This window comes from Halichoerus grypus, chromosome 5, assembly GCF_964656455.1.
Source record: "Halichoerus grypus chromosome 5, mHalGry1.hap1.1, whole genome shotgun sequence".
Lineage (NCBI taxonomy): Eukaryota > Metazoa > Chordata > Mammalia > Carnivora > Phocidae > Halichoerus > Halichoerus grypus.
Genome location: NC_135716.1, coordinates 178,411,209 through 178,434,541, shown reverse-complemented (window position 1 = coordinate 178,434,541; position 23,333 = coordinate 178,411,209). Strand labels below are relative to the sequence as shown.

The 23,333-nt window shown below is 39.2% G+C and overlaps 1 protein-coding gene across 1 annotated transcript in view; it reads left to right on the top strand.

Annotated features, from left to right (window-relative positions):
- VPS13D (vacuolar protein sorting 13 homolog D) overlaps positions 1-23,333 on the top strand; it is a 238,146-nt gene that overhangs the window by 26,683 nt on the left and 188,130 nt on the right. The window contains exons 20-24 of the mRNA XM_078071798.1: positions 2,562-3,593; positions 7,281-7,371; positions 8,926-9,052; positions 10,883-11,063; positions 19,787-19,969. Coding sequence (XP_077927924.1) covers positions 2,562-3,593; positions 7,281-7,371; positions 8,926-9,052; positions 10,883-11,063; positions 19,787-19,969 — 1,614 coding nt within the window. The remainder of the gene's footprint in view (positions 1-2,561; positions 3,594-7,280; positions 7,372-8,925; positions 9,053-10,882; positions 11,064-19,786; positions 19,970-23,333) is intronic.

The following is a 23,333-nucleotide window of genomic DNA, read 5'->3' as shown; positions in this document are numbered from 1 at the left end:
TTGCTTAAAAAGTCAGAGCCTGTCTTTCTCAGGAGGATCTAGTTCTTGTCATATGTGGCTCAGCCTGTAAAACAATCTGATTATTTGAGCTGTTGACAGACCCTCTCAAGGGAGACTTAGTCTTGCCCTCTTTGAAATGAAATGGGCCAGGATAGGGATCTCTTGCGTGTGTGTGTGTGTGTGTGCGCGTGTGTGCACATGCTTGTGGGTAGTGAGTGTGCCTGTGTGTGTGGTGAGTACATGTGTATACAGCTGTCATCCTATTTCCTTCAAAAGTGTCGTTTTTCCTGCTTTCACAGGGATGAGCGCAAAGAGCATATCGTTATAAAACAGCAGGGACAGGCGGGATCTTAGGACAGTGGATCCTAGCCTGGGGCAGTAACTCGTCACTAGTCTGTATCTGGCAGCTGCTCTGGGGTAACTCAGGAGTGCTGTTCACAGAACATGTGTATCTTTTGGCATCAGTGATTCCTGACTATGGGTCCCTGGGTGAGAGAACTTTCCCCAAAGCTTTCCCGTCTTGGCTACACTTTTGCATTACCAGTAGTGGTTACTAGGGTGACTTTTTCACCTTAAGTCTAGCATATGGCATGAATTCCTTTGGATTATGTTGATTTACTGTTCTTATGGTTACCAATCACTTACTGTGGTTTTTGATGAAACTCTTCTAAAAGTTATTGTAAATGTTAACAATTAATTTAATAATTTTAAAATATTTTATTATGAAAAATTTAAAACATACACAACAGTGGAATAATTTAATGAACCTCATGTACCCATCATTCAGATTCAGCAGTTATCAATATCTTGCCACATTTGTCTCATTTCTCCTCGCTCTCTCTCGTTTTTTTTGCGGGGGTGTGGGGAGGGTTAGAGGGAGAGAGAGAGAGTGAATCTCAAGTAGGCTGCATGCCAAGTGCAGAGCCTGACTCAGGGCTTGATCTCACGATCCTGAGATCATGACCTGAACTGAAATCAAGAGTCAGATGCTCAACCAACTGAGCCACCCAGGTGCCCCTTTTGGTGAACTATTTTAAGGCAAATCCCAGAGTCATACCATTTTTACTGCTATGTATTTGGAATGTATCTCTGTAGTCCACATGCATTTTCTTACATAACTATAATGGTATTGTCATGTCCAAATGAGGATTCCTTGGTAACATAATAAATTTTAATCCATTTTCAGATTTCAGAGACATTTTTGATTATTTAAAAAAAATGTCTTTTCACTTTTAGTTTGTGGATCCTAGTGAGACCCTGTACATTGCGTTTGCATGATCCATTGTGTGGGTCTTGGTTTAGTTTCCCTCTCATTTTTTTCCCCACCCTATTATTGCGTTGTGAGAAGTAGGTCAGTTGCCCTGTAGATTATCCCACATTGTGGATCTGGCTGTTCGTTTATGGCATCACTCAACTTGTTCTCCCACATTTCCTGTAAACTGTGCCTTAACTCTACAGGTTTAACTGGATTCAGGTTCTTTTTTTCTTGGCCAGAACACTTCAGCAATGGGGTTGTGTGCGTCATACTGCATTATATCAAGAGGCACATAATGCTTGGTTGTCTCTGATAGTAATGCTGAAATTGATGATTGTGTGCAGGTGCGAGAACCGGTCTGTCCACTGTAAAAGTCCCTGGCAGTCCTTCGTATAAGGGCTTCTTCCATGGATGAGGTCTGATGGGATACACTGGTTAACTGGGGGCTGTAAAACAGTCACTTTCCAGTTCTGTCATTTCTGTATCTGTTTGGAATTCCTCTGTTAAAAAATTGCCCATAAGTATATAAAAAACTTAACGTGAAAAAAAAATGTTTTTTTTTTTTAAGATTTTATTTATTTGACAGAGAGAGACACAGTGAGAGAGGGAACACAAGCAGGGGGAGTGGGAGAGGGAGAAGCGGGCTTCCCGTGGAGCAGGGAGCCCGATGTGGGGCTCGATCCCAGGACTTTGGGATCATGACCTGAGCCGAAGGCAGACGCTTAACGACGACTGAGCCACCCAGGCGCCCCTTGTGTGAAAAAATTTTTAATAAGAAGTTATAATTAAAAACAAAGCGGGAGAGGAAACATAAGTGATCTTGGCTTATTATTATTATCATTACAAAGCACTTTCTGTTTGTTTAGCTGAACTGAACAAAGGTTATTACACTAACAGGCGATGATCAGTGAGTTGTAGAACCATGAGTCTTGTTTCTCAGTCCTGTGGTATCACCACATTGGACTTTTGGCAGTATTCCCATCCATTTCTGCAGTTGTTTTTGTGGGATTAGAAAGAGTGATTTTACTGATTCAGGCCTACAGTCAACAGTACTTACTGAACACTGATTGTGTAAAGATTATTTTGTGGGGTGCTGGGGGAGGCAGGGGGAGGGCCTCATCCGTAGACATGGGTCAGGGAGAGGTTAAGGACAGAAAAGAAACAGAAGGGGTAGTCCCTGCTGTCAGCTAATTTATAACATCTTGGGAAAAACCCATAAGCATCAACTCTGGAAGTTTGTGGCCGGTGCATCTGAGTGCAATTAATAATAGTAGTGGAATAACTGAATTCTTCTCTTTGACTACAGGTGGTGTTAGCAAAGCATGTGTATGAGCGGGTTTTACAAACGCTGGACAATCTCGTGTATAGTGAAGATCTGAATAAGTTTCCAGTCAGTGCTACCTCCTCACCTTGCCCTAATTCTCCTCTGCCTTCCCTCAGTACCAGTGGAGAACCTTCCATTGAAAGGAAGGAGAATGGGTTGTTCAGCCACTCCAGCCTTTCTAACTCTTCTCAAAAGTCCTTGTCTCTGAAGGAAGTGAAATCTTTTACCCAGATTCAAGCCAACTTTTGTATATCAGAGCTTCAAGTCCAGCTAAGTGGAGATCTGACTTTGGGGGCCCAGGGTCTTGTGAGCTTAAAGTTTCAGGATTTTGAGGTGGAATTCAGTAAAGACCATCCTCAGACTTTATCTATTCAGATTGCCCTGCGCTCTCTGCTGATGGAAGACTTACTGGAGAAAAATCCGGATTCCAAATATAAGAACCTGATGGTGTCTCGGGGAGCCCCTAAGCCATCTAGTTTAGCACAAAAAGAGTATCTTTCTCAGTCTTGTCCTTCGGTATCCAATGTGGAGTATCCTGACATGCCTCGGTCTCTCCCTTCCCACATGGAAGAAGCTCCTAATGTCTTCCAGCTATATCAAAGACCCACCTCGGCATCCCGGAAGAAGCAAAAGGAAGTCCAAGACCAGGACTGTCCCTTGACCCCACCCCCTTCTCCAACAGTAGATGAGCCAAAGATACTTGCTGGAAAGAGTAAATTTGATGATTCCTTGGTACATATCAATGTATTCTTGGTGGATAAGAAACATCCAGAATTCTCTTCCAGTTATAACCGAGTTAACCGGAACATTGATGTTGATTTTAACTGCTTGGATGTGCTGATCACGCTGCAAACCTGGGTCGTGATCCTAGATTTTTTTGGAATTGGCTCCACTGCAGACAACCATGCAATGAAGGTACTGCCTGAGGACGTTCTACAAAACGTCAGGTCAGAATCAGATGCTCTCCCAGAGTCTGAACTTCAGGATCCAGTTAACACCAAGCTGGACCTCAAGGTATCACTCCCCTTTGGCACCTTAAAGTTCTACGAATGAATTTTGCTTTGTTTATTTAAATGTACTCATTGTTCATTTACCCTAGGAAATAGATCTTATTGACAGGGGAGCTATATATGGTCTTCTGGATGTCTGTTAATATTTTAGAAAAGGTTTTAGCATAAATCCCATCTGGAGGCAGGGAGAATAAATGGTTTAAGTAACCTTTTGTCTTTCCTTTGGGTTGTGCAATTCAGTGGAATGCTCTGTTGTCTTGGAGTCTCAGGTTGCTGGTCTTCTGTCATCCGATTAGTTAAGATAACTAAGTGAAGTAATGTACGTAAAGCCCCTAGCCAAGTGTCTGGCCCCTAGTAGCTACTCTAGAATGTGGCTCTGGTCCTCTGTCCCTGCTCACTCAGAACATTGTTGGCTTTCACTGAGGCAACAGGACAAGCACTGAGAAAGAAGTCTCATGTCAGACTGCCTGGGTTTGAATTCTGGCACTTTTTTTTTTTTTTTTTAAAGATTTTATTTATTTATTTGACAGAGACATAGCGAGAGAGGGAACACAAGCAGGGGGAGTGGGAGAGGGAGAAGCAGGCTTCCGGCTGAGCAGGGAGCCCCATGCGGGGCTCCATCCCAGGACCCTGGGATCATGACCTGAGCCGAAGGCAGACGCTTAACGACTGAGCCACCCAGGCACCCCTGAATCCTGGCACTTTTGCCGTAACCTCTGGCTGTGTGGCCTTGGGCATGGTTTTTAATTCTTCTCCCCCGATTTTCTCATCAACGAACTGGGGGTGTTGAGTGGTTCCTCCATCATGGGGATGTTGCAAGGATTCAGGGAGATAACTACTTGAGCAGGGCCCTTTGCACAGTGCGTGGCATGAAGTGAGCATTCAGCGAACGAGAACTTGTATAGTTTTGCTATTACGTGGATTACCAGACTTATAACTTGTCCTTGGTACTCCTATTGTAGATGTAACACTTAAAAAAGATAGCGTTTGATTTTAAGGTTATTCTGTTCTGTGTGCTAGCATGGTAAGATGTATAAGCAGCTAAGTTTCATTGACCATCTGGGGGCACGTCCTCAGAGCTGGCACCATCCGGAGCCCGGGGCCCCCCCGCAGTGGCTGATGCCATCTGTGCCTGGGGGGTGAAGTTCTTCATCTGTTGTCGTAGCAAATGCGGACTGGCGCTTGCTGCTGGGGAGTCTTCAGGGAGGAGAATCATGTTCAATTCAGCCACTATCTTCTTCTTTCCTTAGCTGGCGGGAGGCTGCAATCCTCTAGAAATAGAAGAGCTTTTGGGGCAGAGTTGGGCCCGAACCAGCGTCACCTCTCCTGCTCAGAGTCTGTGGATGAATGCCATCGCAGCACTCTGTTTAGCCAGATGAATGGCAACGGGAGAGGCTTCAGTCATCGTTTTGGACTTGATGTGTTTGTAGCCGTTAACTTCCATCTTGCCGAGCCTGTAATGAAGGGCCTCAGGAACCCGTCAGTGTTGGGTGTGGAAGTGCTCCAGGGGCTTTGCACAGATAGAGGTAGCTGGCTTCCCAAGACAGTAACAGTGGGTAATGCCCCTTGGCAATGGGCTGTTTTAGAATTTTTGAAAACATTTTTATTGTGAAAATTTTAAAACATAACACAAATAGTTTAATGAACTTCCATTGACTTTATTCCTTTGAGATTCATCACATTGACTTTATTCCTTTCCTCTTTTTGCTGAAGTATTTTTTTTTTTTTTAAGATTTTATTTATTTATTTGACAGAGACACAGCGAGAGAGGGAACACAAGCGGGGGGAGTGGGAGAGGGAGAAGCAGGCTTCCTGCTGAGCATGGAGCCCAAATTGGGACTCTATCCCAGGACCTTGGGATCATGAACTGAGCTGAAGGCAGATGCCAACGACTGAGCCGCCCAGGCGCCCCTTTGCTGAAGTATTTTAAAGCAAATTCCAGATAAATCATTTTACCTCTTCATGCTTCGGTATTCATTTCTAAAAAATGTGGACATGTTCTTATCTAACCACATCTCACTAAATTAATGAGAATTTCTTCGTATTCTGTAACACTCACCAGTCCATGATCAGATCTTTCTGATTATCTCAGTAGCCCTTTGACTGGTGGATTATAGAGAAATGAATAGTTAAGAAACTTCATGTCTTCCCTGTGATCTCTGCAATTCATTGGAATACTTTGCTTTGTCTACAAAAGGGGGGAATTAAATAAAATGACATGTGACTCTTGAATGGGAGTTCAGATGAGGTTCACATGTTACATTTGCTGCCCTATCTCCTAAATCTCTGTTAATTGAAGAAAACCAGTCTTTATTCTCCCCATGGCATTGGCTTGTAGAAACTGGGTTGGTGTCCTGTGGAGTATCCCACATTCTGGCTTTGTCTTTTGGTTTCCATTTGGTGCCACTTGACTTCTTTGATCTTCTCATTTTAGAAATGGAAGTTAGCTCTAGAGGCTTCCTCAGATTCAGGTTCAACTTTTTGTTAACGCTTCATAGGTTGCGCTGGGTGCTTCCTGTTGCGTCATGTTCGAGGGTGTGCAGCATCTGGTTGTCCCACTTTTAGTGACACTAGGATTCGTGCTAAGAGTGGGTCAGGTGGTGACAGCTGGATTCCTCTAATCAAAGCATTTTTAGCCCCACTATATGTCTTATTTGGGTGATTAAGTGACTGGAGGCTTTCTGTTTCCCTCCTTTAGGATAATCTCGTTTCCTTGAGACCTGTGTGTCTCTGTCAGCAAGCTTTCTGTGGTCTTCAAGGCCACTGCGCCTAGAAAAATCCGCTCCTTTTTTCTCTGCCTTCCTCTACAAATGTTCCTCTTTCTTCCTGTTATTTTCTTTCTTTCTTTCTTCCCCCATCTTTTTTTCCTCCTTATCATTCATCCAACTTTAACTGAGCACCTGCTTAGTGGCAGGCCCTGAAGATGCAGGGATGAGTCTGGCACTTGGACGCAGTGACTGTGAATTGCGGTTCCATCCTTTCCTCTCTTCCTTCTCCCCAGCTGATCTCTTATCCCCAGTGATGACGCTGAGGTACCTGTCTCCGTACATCCTAGATATAGAAGTCCTTTGAATATTTGAAACGACAGTGTTACAATACAGGATTTATTTGTTACAAGGAATGTGGTTCCTAAGAGAGGATTTTGGCATTTTTCTATTTCTGCTTGTCCCTCGAAAAGAAAATCTTTGACTGTGGTTCCTAGGCAAAGTCCCAGTTGGTCAGCAGAGCCTTCTATTAAATAATTGTCTAGTCATTAAACAGGATTCTAAATCATATTTATCATTTTGCTTGGACAGATTTCTTAGGGTAGGACTTAATGAATCTCTGAGTGATTATATTCAATACATTACATTCATATTACAGAATAGTGTAATATGAAAAACAAATGCAAAAATGAGAAAAATTGTTTTATAATGTAACACGTTTCACTGATGAAGTATAGACGAGGCGAGCACAGAGACACCACCACAGGACCTGGGTTTTAGGTTGTCCGGTCGAGCCCCTTTCTCATTAGCTCTCTCCTCAGATTGACTGATAAAGAGAGCTAAAATGAAATTGGCATCCACAAAAGCGTTACCTTCATATTTCCTGAACCTGTCTGTATCTTCCTCGATTTGGTTCTGCTGTTTGCCTGACACATGCCTTTTCTCCCCTAGTAAGATCTGCCTTGCTTTATCTCCTACGTTCTTAGGTTCATTCGCTCTCTCTCGTGCTGAATAAGACCACCAGTGAGCTTGCTAAAGCAAGTGTATCCAAATTAGTGGCACACCTGGAAATGATTGGTAAGTGGGGAGAAATCAAACTTGCAAAATCTGGTAAGAATTTGAACCTCCTGCTCACAAATCTAATTGTCTTCACATGCAAAGTAAGGTGAGGGATCACTGGCTTAGATTGTGGTTCTTGGTCTGGCTATGATTTGTGGTGGTGGTTCCCAAATACTGGCTTATGGATCAGAGTCATGTGGACAGCTTGTTAAAAATGCATGTTTCTGCCCACCCCATCCCCAAAATATGATTCATTAGGTTGGGATGGGGCCCTGGCATCTATTTTTAACAAATTTTTAACAAACTCTGGGTAGGGTGACTATATAATTTTTTGTCCAAATTGGGACATTTTGAGAGTGAAAGGGGACATTATTAATAATTATACCTGGGAAACCAGGGTATATGTTCACTCTGTTGCCATAATAGGGGAGCCATCAGTAAGGGGTGTGATTTTAGGTGGGAGGATGTAGCAAAGCTGGCATTCTTTCTACTAGGTCTCTGCAGGTTGAAATTGTTAGTTGAACACAAGTGATCAGCTACATCAGTTCTAAATAGCAAAGGTTTATAAAGTGTGAATAAAGCACTCCTCCTTCTTTAAGGAACAGATAATGAAATAATGGACGATCACAGCTCACATGTTGATTCTGTAGTATAAACAAGAATGTCTTTAGGGGAAGGAATGATCTGAAATTGAGATTTCATGCCTGATGTAAACTAAATTAATTTATGAAAGCTCAGAAGAGATAGGTCTTTAAAATTGGGAGAAGTTTGGGTATTTTTGTTAGATGACATTAAGGGTCAAATATGAGTATGTCTTCAATTCATTGAGAGCTGAACTAGCATGGTGAATATAACACCTATGTCATTGCTTTGTAGTGCTAATTATGATGATAAAACTTGTTTTATGGAAGCAATAGTTCGCAGTATCGCTTTTTAATACCCACACCATGTAAAGAATGATTCATCATAGGTTCACATCCCAGGTGCACATGTTTTAACATTCTTCTTTGTTCTTTTCCACCTTCAAGGGGTTTCACTCTTGTAATACCAGAGTAGTTTTAAATCTGTCTCCAGTGTCTCTCTCATTAATTGCACTTTTTTATTAAATCACACTAACACCCACTTAATGTTGCCTGAATACCTGACATATCTCTGACACTTCTTTCTTTATTCTTTTATCCATAGTACAATTAATAGACCCTTTGCTATTTCACTAATTCTAATTAGTGGTCTTAATCTCCAAAAGGATTCCATTTTGTCTGTATTTAGAAATGTTTTATCCTTTAATTTGTGTATGCATTTAATTTAATTTCTTTCCCCTTCTAAAGGTTAAAGTATGATATTGCTGTATTGTTTCAACCCCCTTTGGACTTCTGCATTGAGACTGTTTGAAACAATGTGGGAAATATTTTTGGTGGGTGGATTGGAATATGAAAATTTGCCTTTGACATTTAATTTGATTAAATAGTGAAAAGTCTGAGGCATGTGTATATCGGTTTTTGTGCCAGACATATTTAAGGTGTAGGATGAAAGAAGATATATAAGGATGTGTTCTAATTTTAACATCCCTAGACGGAGACCTGGCCTTACAGGGAAGCATTGGGAGCCTGTCCCTGAGTGACCTCACAGCCCATGGAGAATTCTACAGAGAGCGGTTCACTACAAGTGGAGAAGAAGCGCTCATCTTCCAGACTTTTAAGTAAAAATACCAGTTTTTCTCATTGGACATTTCGTCATATTTGCTTGCTACTTCAAATTCTTGTTGGCTAAACAATAAAAGTTTAAGAAAATTTTACCTTCTTAGGTAAAATTGATATGATCTAGTTGCAGGGAATCCTGATTTATAGTAAAACTGATCTGTGTTGAAGCAGGCTACTCAGTCTTCATAAACAGATGGTGTGTGATTGAAATAATTATTTTTTAAGATTTTTTTTTTTTAAGTAATCCTTACACCCAACATGGGCCTCGAACTCACAACCCTGAGATAAGAGTCGCAAGCTCCACTGACTGAGCCAGCCAGATGCCCCGAAATAAATATTAAAAAGCCTAGGCTCTCATGCCGGCTTTGCGCTGACTTGTTATATGAACTTAGGCAAGTCACTTAATCTCCATGAATCAGTTTTTCTATCTAAATATTGAAGGGACAAAGATCAGTTTCCATCTAGCTCTCAACGTTCTGGAATGATTTCAGCCTGAAAAAGTTGTTGAAGATGTGAATGTTAAATTATATTACACATTTTTTTTCTGTATAAAGACAATCTATATTAAATCTTTTCAGTTTTAGAATTTAGAAGGCATTTTTAGAGCTATGTAGTTTTTTTTTTTTTAAGATTTTATTTATTTGAGAGAGAGACAGATATTGACAGAGATAGCAAGAGAGAGCACGACCGGGGAGGAGAGGGAAAAGCAGTCTCCTGCCAAGCAGGGAGCCTGACGTGGGGCTCGATCCCAGGACCCTGGGATCATGACCTGAGCCAAAGGCAGCAGCTTAACCGACTGAGCCACCAGGTGCCCCCTAGACCTATGTAGTTTTTAAAGAATGGTTTCTTCAGAAGGCTGAAAGTTTAAAATGGTAGGTTTTCAACATTTTGGGGAGCTGTTAGAAAATAGAGATAACCAGCTCTGCCCCCAAATATTCTGTTCTAGGGGAGTGCTCATTTTTTTTTTTTTAACATTTGCTAAAGTGTTTCTAATGTTTAACTAGAGTTGAGAAAAACTGTCCCCAAAGATGTCTGAGAATTTTTTTTTCATTTTCAGGGGAAGTATATCATACTTTACTGAGAATATAGATTGACGTGTTTATATTATTACCTACCACAGTGGTGTAATTCTATGATAAATGAGATAATTAATATAAAAGTCGTAACTATCAGGTTGGCACAAAATAGGTGCTTAAGCAAATGTGAATTTCTTTCCCCTGTGACTATGTCCTGTATAATTTATTATTATGATGTCATATCTTTTAAATTGAAAACCATTCATAAAAGTTTTCTAATTTGTCTTGGAATGTAGATGCTAAACCTTTTTCACCTACGTTTCACTGAAGTAAAAAGAAGACATCTTTCTGCCTCCAGGAGACCGTTTTCCCCAGAAACATTGGTTGTGTTGCCTACTGGTCTTTACCCATTGTTTCATGGTCTAATTTTTGTTATCTTTCGAGTCCATATTTTTATAATCTTTGAGCAGGAAGAATCACTTTTCCCTAAAGGCAGGGAAAGAGGCCCTGGTGAAAGGTGTGAGCCGCAGGTGGCTTCTGAGTGAGTTCTGGCATCAAGAGTGAGTCTAGTGCCAGGGCTGCCTGCCTGTTCACAGCCGTGGCCATCACCCCAGACTGGGATTTCACATCCTCAGCGAGTTGCTGCAGCTTAGAAAAGGAGTGATTATTGGAGTTTGCTTTGTCAAACCTGATTGCGGATTGGCATTTCAATAGTTGAAGCTGTTTTCTAGGGGAAACCCCTAAATGAGCTTGTTTTCTTCCAATACTGACTTGTATCTGGCTGCCAAGTCACACTTCTGCGCTTCTTCCCAGATATGGCCGGCCTGACCCTCTGCTCCGGAGAGAACACGACATCCGAGTGAGCCTGCAGATGGCCTCCGTGCAGTATGTGCACACGCAGCGCTTTCAGGCCGAGGTGGTGGCCTTCGTGCAGCACTTCACTCAGCTGCAAGATGTCTTAGGGCGCCAGCGAGCGGCGATCGAGGGCCAGACGGTAGGAAGGCCCATTTCCCCACATTGCTTTTCCAGTTTGACTGATCAATAGAACTTTTAAGCCTCTAGAGAGAAGTCTGGAAAATTTCACTGCAAAAAGGAAAGGTCTTTAGGTAATTTTATGCTTACTAGTGTCCTCCGGGTAGCTGATTATCTACAGAAGTCTTGTTGTAATTGGAGAGCTTACATTCCCTCTCTCGTGTTTTAATGACCTGTAGGGTTTAGCTTTAGCTTCCTCTAAAGAAGATAAACGAAATTTATGGCTAACACTTAAGACTTCTGGTCCCTTTTAGTACTCTAGTGGAGATACTTCTCTTGGAAAGTGTTTCCAAGGAATATATCAATTATGTAAAGAGAGTTTTTTCCAAATAGATTAGTGGTTCCCAACTTCTTCATTCGTGGTTCTCTTAGTGTTTTGGAATTATTTCCATGGCACGTCCTCAGCCAAAAGACACACCTAATGGTGTTTCCATTTAAAAAATAGTAAAGTCTAAACAAGTACGTACACATGTCCTAATGACTCAGTAGCTGTTTAAAAAAATAACACATAAGTGAAAGACTAATATTTTTATTTCATTTGTAAATAAATTACTTGCTAGCACGGATGCAAGTGCCCCTTGGGCACCGTACAGCTTCTCAGACTTGGGACAGGCTGGACATGGCAGTTCTCATTCATTGTCTTACGGCCCTTGCTTTTTATCACAGCAACTGCCAAAGACCCAGTTTCGCGAAGATGTGACATCATTGGAAGGAATGAAGCATGATCTAACATTAAACGTGAACTACCTCAGTCTAGTATGCGCAGTGTCTAACAAATGATGTGTTTGCCTCAAAAATTTGAAATGTCCTGGCAGCACGCACGTGTGTGGCACCGTCTTGTGGTGTCTTGGCACAGAGTTTGGGAACCACAGAAAACGTTTACAATGCAGTCCTTTGTAAAACTTATTTATTTTTAAGCTTCATTAGGTAAAAGATTATAATTAAATAAAGAGGTACGGTCTTTATAGTGACAACATTTAAAAAGTCTAACTTTATTTAAATTTTTTGAATATGTTACATATTGATTTAATATAGAATCGAAGTCAAAGGACATTTGGAGAAAAGTCTCCTTCTCAATTACTTCTCCTCAACCACCCAGTTTCTCTCCCTGGAAATAATCAATGTTACCAGTTTCCTGTATATCTTCGAGAGAATATATATATTTTTTAAAATATAAAAGCACAGGGGCGCCTAGGTGGCTCAGTTGGTTAAGCCTCCGACTCTTGATCTCAGCTCAGGTCTCAGGGTTGTGAGTCCAAGCCCCATGCTGGGCTCCACATTGGGTGTGGATCCTACTTAGTTTAAAAAAATATATTTATCTATATACATATAGATATATATCTATATATAAAAGCACAGTCAAATTATAGGGAATGTGGAAAAAAGGATCAGTCTTATCAGTGTCCTAGTACCCCAGGTATATTTTAATTTGTTTTCATTGTTTTTTAAATTTCTCCCTATGCATGTTTCCATGGTTGTAATGATAGAATATGTAACCTTCTTTTTTCTTTTTAGAAACTTTTAAAACAAATTTATTATTTGACACATATAAAAGAATATTGGTAGCATGTCAGTTTCAAAGTATGATAACGAACATTCAGGAAATAAATAAAAATTAAAACATTGCTAATGCTGCTGCACGTGTTCCTTCCCCATCTTATTCCTGTCAACTCCTTAGGTAACTGTTCTCCTGATTTTTGGGTCTTATGGTCCCTTAAAAAAAGGTTCCCGTATAATATCTTGTTTCATTTGTTTTGATCTTTATAAAAATGCCATTAAGCTCTGTTTAATGTTCTGTTACTTTTTTTTCATTTTCATTTAGTTAAATACATTCAGGTTGTTACACATGATGGCCTTTCATTTAATTTCAGTGTTGTAGTTCATTGCGTGTAGCACAGATTTATCCATTTTCCTGTTGAACATTTGGTTGCTTACGTGTTTTGCTCTTGTGTACTATGTCTCTCTTAGTGCACGCGTGTAAGATTTTCTCTGAGCAGGATTTCTGGGCCATGGGGTATGCACATGTTTATCTTTACAAGATAGTGCCAGATTGTTTTCCCGAAACCATTACACATTCCCATTGGCAATGTATAAAAATTCCTTTTAATTCATATTTGTATGAATTCATATCCTTTAATTCATATCCAACACTCGTTAACCTTTTTATTTTGAGCCAATAATGGTGTAAAATGGCATTATTCCACTTATGGTCTACTTATGCCTTTTATTTTTACTTCTTATTTTTAAAATAATTTTTAAAATTTTAATTCCACCTACCTATGCTTTTTAAAAAAAAAAACATTTAAATCGAGGAATAGCATATAGTACATACAGTAACGTAATGTAAAGGGTGTTAATTTTATGCATACACTTTTGAAAGCCATCATGTTAACCTTTTTTCATAATCTGTTTCCATTTCGCTTTGCATTTTTCATAGTGATCCTATTTAATAATTGTATAATCCATTAAGTCAGTATACTTAACCATTTCCTTGTTTTTTAACATTTAAATTGCTTCCAGTTTTTCATTCTTATGACTAATGCTTCTGTGAATAGCATTGTGTACCTAGTTGTTTTTTTTTTTCCTTCCATTTTTTGTATTATTTTTCTAGTATTAAATCCTGTAAATGACTGTTCGGTCATAGTGATGAACAGTTTTGTGACTCTCAATTTGATACTTTTAATAAATGTTGTCTATTAGAATTATGTACCCTTAAAATGATTATTTTCACCTGTGTGGTTTAAGCAGCAGTGTTACTGTGAGGAATCACGAGAGGTAGGAAGTGAGACAGTGTGCTTTAGTGTGTAATTGGATTTAATTTCCTGGGTTAAGCAGAAATTAAACAGGTAAGTCTTCGAAGTTTTTGTTATATCAAGTTAGGTAAGACAAGTAGACAGTAAAGGAGTGATCTTCTGTTTTGAACACTGCTAAGTGTGTGGGCTCCGAAGAAAAGCTGATCTTCTCAAGATCTTTGATCCTAGCTGTTTGAATTACATAGGTTTAAGATTTTGCTTTACTTAGATTTATGGAGAGAGCTAAAGACCTGCTTTTATTTGCTGGTAAAATTGAGGCTATTTTGAAATTTAAATACCTTTCTCCTGGTGACAGGTGGTATCCTCTATCTTTGACTTGTAGCCGGATTTTTATTCCTGTATTTTCTGGTGTCTGTAAATAATGATCGAATAGGACTTGATGTTTCTTTTTAATCTTATTGTTTGAAATTGTAAGAGTATCATGTACCTCGATTGGGCCAAATATGAATTTATTTTTTATCCCAGAAGTGTAATAATGGTTTTCCTGTGTCTTCTGATTTACATGTTGTTTCTTTTATTTGTTAAACTTCTTTATTCACTGAGCAACTGGGAGTGCAGATTTTTGGCGGAGCTAAGATGTGGTATTGCAGTTTCGAAATCTTGGTACAAGAACCTGGAGTCTGGGTGTTGCCAGTATAAGTTGTTTCACCAGCAGTGAGTTATTCTTCTTGCTGTTCTTCTTTTGACTCAGTTATTGGAGGAAAATGGAGATACAAAAATAAGGATGCTGTACGGTTGCTTAATGATATATTAATGATGCTTTGGAGCTTTCACAATATTATCTCATTTGATCTTATGACAACCATGTTTGTTCATTTTTGTGAATTATTTAGTTACTGTTCATTGACAAATGATCTGTCATACAGTTCGCCAAGTGCTAGGAACATAATGGAAAACAAGAAAGACAAGGTCATTGCCTTAATGGAGCTCATGTTTTAGTGAGATGATATAACCCAGGAAAAAAATATAATTAGTTATGATTATAGCCAGTGAGGGAGTGGTGGGCCAGGTGCGTTATTGCCATTTTATCAGCGAGGAAACGGTAATTCTTAGCTCTGCTTGTCTGGAACTCTGGCTAACTCATGATTCAGCTTTTCTCTTAACGGGGAAACATGTAACATGTAACTACTGAGGTGTGTTAGAAAAGTAAGAGCTATGCAGTATTAGTGTATTAGTTTTGAATCTGCCCCTTAATGCATTGAACTTTATAAAATAGAATTATATGCTACTGGATGATTGCTTCTACGTGCTGAGGTGGGTGGTGTCATTTCATCCTTATAACAGCTCTTGAAGATAGGGCCTATGATTCCTCCCATTTTACAGGTAAGAAAAGTGAGACCCAGAGACCTAACAAGTTACCCAGGCTCGCCAAGCTTCTAAGTGGCCAGGGTGGGGATTCCACTCAGGTAGTCAGGCTTCCGAGCTCCCATTCTGAGTGCCTACACTAACCTGCCAAAATGGTAACAGTTTTTATCTCTGGAGGTGAGGTTATGCATGATATCAGATTTCTTCTATTTGTTCGTCTTTCCCTTCTAAGTTTTCTACAGTGAATATGAGTTAATTTGTAAATCTAAAATTTACTCAAAGAACAAAGCAAACAGGCAGTAGTCATGGGTAGACAATACCAACAAATCATCTACTACGGTTAGAAAGTGAAAACGCTATTTATTGTGTTGTAAATTCTCCTGACTTATGTGCTTAACACCAAAGAAAGAAGAGCTTTTTTATATTATAAAGGCTATATTTTTTTTAAGTAATAAATGTTTTTTATAGGTAACAAAAAAATCGATAAAAATATGAGTAAGTAGAAAATTAAGACTGTCTTGTTCTCACTGTTTTATAATCTGTATTTTTCACTGATCAATATATGAGAAACATTTCATTATATTAGTGTATTATACTTTTTGTCGTGGTATAATTTGCTCACAGTAAAATTAAGCAATTTTAAGAGTACAATTCAGTGAGTTTTAACAATTGTATAGTGTTATAACCCCAGTCACATCCAGATTTTTAGAACATTTCTGTTATCCACAAAGTTTCCGAGCTTCCATAGGCAAACAGTCTCCTAATCCCTGTGTCCTGGCAGCCATTGGTCTGTTTTCCATCAGAATAGTTTTGCCATTTTTTTCTTTTTCTTTTTTTTTTTTTAGAATTTTCTATAAATGAAATCATACATCATAGTTGTGTCTGGCTTTTTTCACTTAGCATTATGCTCTTGCGATCCATCCATATTGTTGCAAGTAGCAGCAGTGTGATTTCTTTTTATTGCCAAGTAGTATTCTATTCGTTGAATGTAATACAATTTGTTTATCTATTCACCCATTTAATGTACATTTGGGTAGTTTCAAGTTTTTGGCTATTATGAATAAAACTACTGGGAACATTTGTGTTGAAATCTTTGTGTGGACGTACGTTTTCAGTTCTCTTAAGTAAATACCTAAGAGAGGAATTGCTGCGTCATGTGGTAACTGTGTGGTTAACTTTATAAGGAACTGTCTTCAGAATTGTTCTGGCTAGGGGCACCTGCCTGGCTCAGTCGGTAGAGCATGCGACTCTTGATCTCTGCGTTGTGAGTTTGGGCTCCACAGTGGGCATGGGGCCTCCTTTAAAAAAAACAAAAATCATTCCAAAAAAAAAAAAAGTTTAAAAAATTGTTTTTGCTATTCTAGATTCTTTGCTTTTTCATGTGGATTTTAGAATCAGCTTGTCAGTTTCTACAATAAAGCCTGCTGAAATTTTGATTGGGATCATGTTGAATCTGTAGGTCAACTTTTGGAGAATTGACATCTTTGTACTGTTGAGTCTTTTGTTTGAGTGTGGCATATGTCTCCATCTATTTAGGTCTTCAATTTCTCTCAGCAGTGTCTGTAGTTTTGAGTGTACTGGTCTTATGCATCTTTTATTAAATTGATCCCTAGACCTTTTATATTTTTGATGCTGTTGTAAGTGATATTTTAAAAATTTCAATTTCCAATTCTCTGTAGACTGTACCTAGAGATACAATTGAGTTTTATACACTGACCTTGCACCCTGCAACTTTGCTAGATAGACTTACCAGTTCCAGTTACTTTGTGGAGATTCTTTAGGATTTTTTACATAGATGATCATGTTGTCTGTGAATAGAGTTTTACTTTTTCCTTTTCAATCTGTATGCCTTTCATCTCTTTTTCTTCTGTTACTACACTGACTAGGACTTCCAGTGCAATGTTGAATAGAAGGGGTGAGAGCAGACATCCTCACCTTGTTTCCAGTCGTGGGGGGAAAGCATTCAGTTATTCTAGGGGTTGGCAAACTATGGCCTGTGAGAATATACATGTACATACACCCATACATAAAGTTTTATTGGAATACAGTCACTTATCTACTGTCTGTGGGTTTTTTTTCAGTTTTCTTGATTTGGTATGGATTTTTGTATCTATGTTCCTGAGGGATATTAGTTTGTAGTTTTCTTTTCTGGGATAGAAAATAATGCCTTTTCTGGTTTTGGTAATGGGGCAATGCTGTCCTTGTGGAATGAATTGGAAGTGTTTCCTTTTCTAATTTCAGAAGAGTTTGTGTAGAATTGATTTTCTTTCTTTCTTTGTATATTCTGGATACAAGCCCTTTGATATATGTGTTGTGAATATTTTCTCCCTGTCTATGGCTTTTTTCCCATTTTCCTGACACTGTCCTTTGAAAAGCAGAAGTTTTCCATTTTGATGAAGTCTAATTTTTTTCTTTTATGTTTAGTGCTGTTTGTGTTTTGTCAAAGGAATCTTTGTCGACCACTAGGTGGCGAAAATTTTCTCCTATGTCCTCTATTAGAAGTTTTATAATTTTAGATCTCTTATATTTTGAGTAAATTATTTTTAAATATTTTTATTTTTTAAAGTAATCTCTACACCCATCGTGGGGCTTGAACTCACAACCCTGAGGTCAAGAGTTGCATGCTCTACTGCACGCCATCCAGGTGCTCCTTGAGTTAATTTTTGTGTATTTTGTGAAGTGAGGGTTGAGTTGTTTTTTTTCCCATATACATACCTAGACTGTTCATTCCCCATTGTATTATCTTGGCACATCTGTTGAGAAGCAATCGACCGTATAGGCATGTATATATTTCTTCACTTTCTGTTCTGTTCCATTGATTTATATTTAATTGTTTGCCAGTACCATCTTGTCTTAATCTTGAAATTGGATAGTATAAGTCCTCCAACTTTGTTGTTTTTCAAAACTTCAGGACCTTTGCTTTTCCATACAAATTTTAGAATCAGCTTGTCTTTCTACAATAAAATCTGCTGGGATTTTGACTGGGATTGCACTGAATCTGTATATCTGGAGAATCAACATCTTAATAATACTGAGTCTTTGGATCCTCGTGTATGATATGTCTCTCTATTTAATTAGGTCTTCAGTTCCAGTACTGTGTTATAGTTTTGGGTATACTGGTCTTACACACCTTTTGTTAAATTGATCCCGAGGTATTTGAAATTTTGATGCTATTATAAATGATATCAATTTTTAAAACAATTTCAGTGTCCAATTATTTATTGAAAGTGCGACAAATAGAATTAACTTTCGTATATCAACATGTTGACCTCTTATCCTTCAATCTTGCTGCACTTATTCTAGTTCCTTTCGATTTTTTGGGATTTTCTACGTAGGTGATTATGTTGTCTGGAATAAGAGAGTTATATTTTTTCCTTTCCAACCTGTAGGTCTTTTTGCACAGACTAGGACTTCAGCATAATGTTGAATAGAAGTGGTGAGAGGGGTTACCCTTGCCTTGTTCCTTATCTTAGGGGGAAAACCTTCTGAAAATGCGGTGTTAACTGTAGATAGTTTGTGCTTGTGTTTTTTAAGGAATCTCTCCACTTCATCTAAATTGTCAGTTTGTTGGCATGAAGTTGTTCATAAGTTCCCTTATCTTTTTAATATTTGTAAGTTCTGGGGGTGCCCGGATGGCTCAGTCGGTTAAGCGTCTGCCTTCGGCTCAGGTCATGATCCCCAGGTCCTGGGATTGAGGCCCCCGAGTTGGGCTCCCTGCTCAGCGGGGAGCCTGCTTCTCCCTTTCCCTCTGCCCCTCCCACTCACTCATGCTCTGTCCCTCTCCCCCCACCCCCACTCAAATGAATAAATAAAACCTTTAAAAAATTCTTTTTGTAAGTTGTGTAGCAATGTCACGCACTCCTTCCTGACAGTGGCGGTTTTGTTTTCTTCCTGTTGTCTTGATTTGTATAGCTAGACGTTTGTCAGTTTATTAGTCTTTTCAAATAATTAACTTATTGAAGCCTGTGTTATGGCCCAGGCGTATTCTCAATGAGTATGCCATGTATACTTGGAAAGAATGTATATTCTGTGGTTGTTGGGTATTGTGTTGTATAAATATTTAATTGATTTTTTAAAATTATCTGTTTTCTAAATAACTGATTTTTGCTTTATACTATTTTTTCCCCTTCTACTTACTTAAATTCATTTTGCTTTTCCTTTTTCTAGCTTCTTACACTTTGATCACTGATTTTAATCTTTATTCTTTAAGCGTTTAATACTATACTATACATTTTTCATTAAGTACTGTCTTAAGTGTGTCCCACAAATTTGAATATGCTACATTTTCTTTATCAGTTAGGTCAAAAGATTTTTCTGTTTCCTTTGTGATTTTTTCTTTGACCCTTGGGTTATTAAGTGTGTAGTCTACTTTCCAAATATTTGGGGGTTTTCCATTATCTTGTTATCGATTTCTAGTGTAAGTCCATGGTGCTATTAGAATATACTCTGTGTGATTTTAGTTGTTTTAGAATTATGAATTCATGGAACTTTTGGGAACCGGAAGCTATTTGATTGTAAAATTAGGGCATTGATTGAGCCTCTGAGTTAATTTTTCTTCCTGTTTCAGGTGAGAGATCAAGCCCAGCGCTGTTCACGGGTTCTCCTGGATATTGAGGCAGGTGCTCCTGTTCTCCTTATCCCTGAAAGTTCCAGATCAAATAATCTGATTGTAGCAAATTTGGGGAAGTTGAAGGTCAAGAACAAGTTCCTCTTTGCTGGTTTTCCTGGGACCTTTTCCTTACAAGATAAGGTAAGCAATCAATATCCATTCCCTTTTCGGTCCAACTATTTGAGCGCCAGTTGAAGATTTCATATGTTGCCAACAAGGTGACTTGTAACTGCTGTTACTTTTGTGGTGTATGTAGCTTGAACAATTTTTTTTGACATTTTATTGACATTTCAATTAGCCTTTTAATAGAGATAGTGTAAATTATAACCTTTACCAGTTGTATGCAGACAACCAACAGAACCAACCTTCTGTCTATATAATGCTTTTCTCACAGGCTGACCTTATAAATGATCAACTTTTTACATGACCTATTTTTTTCAGCAGATGGGATTTGGCCCATGGTTTATCTGAAGCCGTTCATATCTTCATAATAAAATTTTATGCAGTATGTGGCTTTATAGTTTAAAACTAATTTAGCACTTATTTATTTCTTATGACAGTGTTTAGAGGTAACTGGGCTGAAGATTATTGCTTTCATTTTACATTCATGTAGTAAATCACAGATTTGGCACCAGAGGTGGTCTCACGAGCCCCTCCCACCCATTTCTGTAGTCCAGGAGACTAACGCTGCTGCAACTTGGGACCAGGTCTTGTTCTAGGTGTATGTTTTAACAGAGCCTTGCTAGTTTCCACGGCAGCTTTGCAGTATATTTGCTTATTAAGAACAAATTCATTTTAGCTTGTCAGAAAAGCACTTACTGAAGTTCCCAGGTAGTTATGCCCATCTTTAGTCTAAAAGCTAATAACAGAGGGAGAGAGCCTTTGAAGGAGGAGGTACAGAAGATTTCATTATGAGCTCTTATGACTGGCAATAATAGCAGGAAATAGCCAACATTTGTTGGATGCTTCTTATATATTAGCCAGTGCTAAGTTCTTTACATATTTGTCCATTTTTTTTTCTCCTTAGCAACCTAAGGGGGTATCTGGTTTTATTAACCCCATTTTTCGAGCTAAAGATATTGAGACTTAGATAGGGTAGGTCATTTCTTTTGGATAATACAGCTAGTCCCAGTACAGCATGGGCCTCAGACTTGGTGTGTCTGCCTTCCATACACTCTTAACTGTGATACGCCTTCACCTCCCACTATTACGGTTAGGCCTGTGTCGGGAGAGTTAACTGGGGAAGGCGGTCCCTGTGATGTGCCTTACAGGCCCTGGCCTGCATCGCTGTAACTCTTTTGAATTTTCTAAAGGGTGTGGCTGAGTTCATGAAAATAATTTCAAGGGAAGAACTCCAAAGATGATCACAGAAAAGATATAAATTTGAGCAGTTACTGTTTGCCTCTCTAGGTGTAGAAAGAAAAGAAAATGAAAAAGTGTGAGTAGGGTGCTAGTTCTTACCAGGACTTTGCCAAGGACCTCAGCTTGGTTCAGAAAGTAACAGGAGACTCTATTTGTTGGTAATGCCTAAACCCAAATAATTTTGTTTTCAAATTACTGTCTCCATATTTTTCTTCATTTGTTTTACTTCTCACTCATCCATTTACTCACTCTTACTAAGCTACACATCCTGAGCTGAAAATATTTGATTCAGCGAGTGGGAGCGGGTAGAGTAAGAAGGGTGCAGACAGACAGCAAGAACGTGGCAGCCATGTTTGTGTGTCATAACCTTGCCAGAGCGAGGGTGTTTGGACAAGGGGTTGAGCGGTGGGTTGTCCATATATCACCCCACCTGTAGTCACTCAGAGAAACCAGATGCAATGATGAGAGCAGAGGGTGACGCCAGAGCAGCAGTGCTCAGCATTGGAGGCAGAGCGCCACCATGTTTACCGCATAGCTTCATAGACAGGCCTTCAGGCAGAGCTGATTGAGAACTCGCTCGTTGACCTCACTGTAGGAAGACCTCCTGTGGGAATGATAAGCCTTCCCTGCCTTGATAGGGAGATATAGGCTGCCACTTAGGTATGGTTTTTAAGAGAGTAAAAATAAAATCAGTCTCTACTGGTCTTTCACAGCAGGCCTAGTAGAGTACTGGTAACCTGGGTCTTAATGAAGAAAGTCTGTTTTCACAGTTGAGAGAGAAGCATTTTACTGTTCACTGACCAGAGTCTTAAAGAACATAAAAGAAAGATCCATTTGTGAAAAGAAAGATTGGTACCTGCTTCTAAAAGTTCTCGCTTCTAAAATTTTCTTAGTGTGAGGTATTTATAGTTAATATGACTAGATTTTTTTTAAAAGATTTTATTTATTTATTTGAGAGCACACGAGCTGGGGGGGAGGGTGGCAGAAGGAGACAGAGAAGCAGACTCCCCGCTGAGCTGGGAGCTCAATGTGGGACTCGATCCCAGGACCCCAGGATCATGACCTGAGCCGAAGGCAGACGCTTAACCGACTGAGCCACCCAGGCGCCCCAACTGGATATTAAGCAAATGTATCAGAACTTGGTGTTTGCACATGAAGGTTGTCCTCACTGTCACCTGGGGACACTTTGTTCCAACATCTTGTTCCAGCTCTCCTGCCATCACTGCCCAAGGGAGAGTTGAATTCCTTCTTTGGAGCGGTCTTTTGAGCCGACAGTAAGTTCTTCAGGATATCTGTGTTTGTGGCAAATCTTTGTTTTGAGGACTAAATTTTTTAGGAGGAAATAAGCTAGAACCAGAATAGGTGATCAGGTTGAATAATACCATTTTTGTTCCTCTACCCTTCCTAAAAAGGTAAAGGACTGATGTTCTGTATCGGTTTTATCTGTATATGGGCTCAGGAGCTAACTCAGATGTTAGCCTCTAAGAATTGCCAAAATATTGGAAGAAATTTTTGCACATGAGTTTCTGTTTTGTTAAATAAGCCAAATAACAGCACATAGTTTGTGGCATTTTAATGAAAGACTTTTCCTGTATTTGTTTTTGAGGATTTGATTTTAAGCGGCAGTGCGTACACGGCTCGCTCTTTCTTCAAGGTATAATACACTTTTTGCCTCCTGGTTATCCTGAAAAACCTTATGGGATTCAGCAGTCAATTCACATTCATATACTTTAAAAAGAAAACTTTGAAAAACTAACTCTTTACCACATTACTTGGGAAAGCCTGCTTATCACCTTTTTGTCCCTTTGATGAGTCACTTCCCTCCTGTGTAGAGAAGGCCTTCCTAAGGACCATAAAGGGAACTTCTTTTGGTTTTTTGGCTTTAGGCAGTAATATCTTGATGATCTGATTTCCTTAAATCCTAGAAAAACTTTTATCTTGTTACATGCCAGTGATTGTTCTGTAGAATTCCATAAGGGCTGCTTGGAGTGTGTCGCTTGGTGAAGTCTTTGTGATCAGATAAACCTATCTGTGGAGCTCACATCTCCACAGGCACAGTCAAGCTCAGTTGGTCTAGATGAAGTGAAGAATTACTTTCTTCACCAAAAATCACTTTGCATTTACATTTTCCCTTTAATGTATT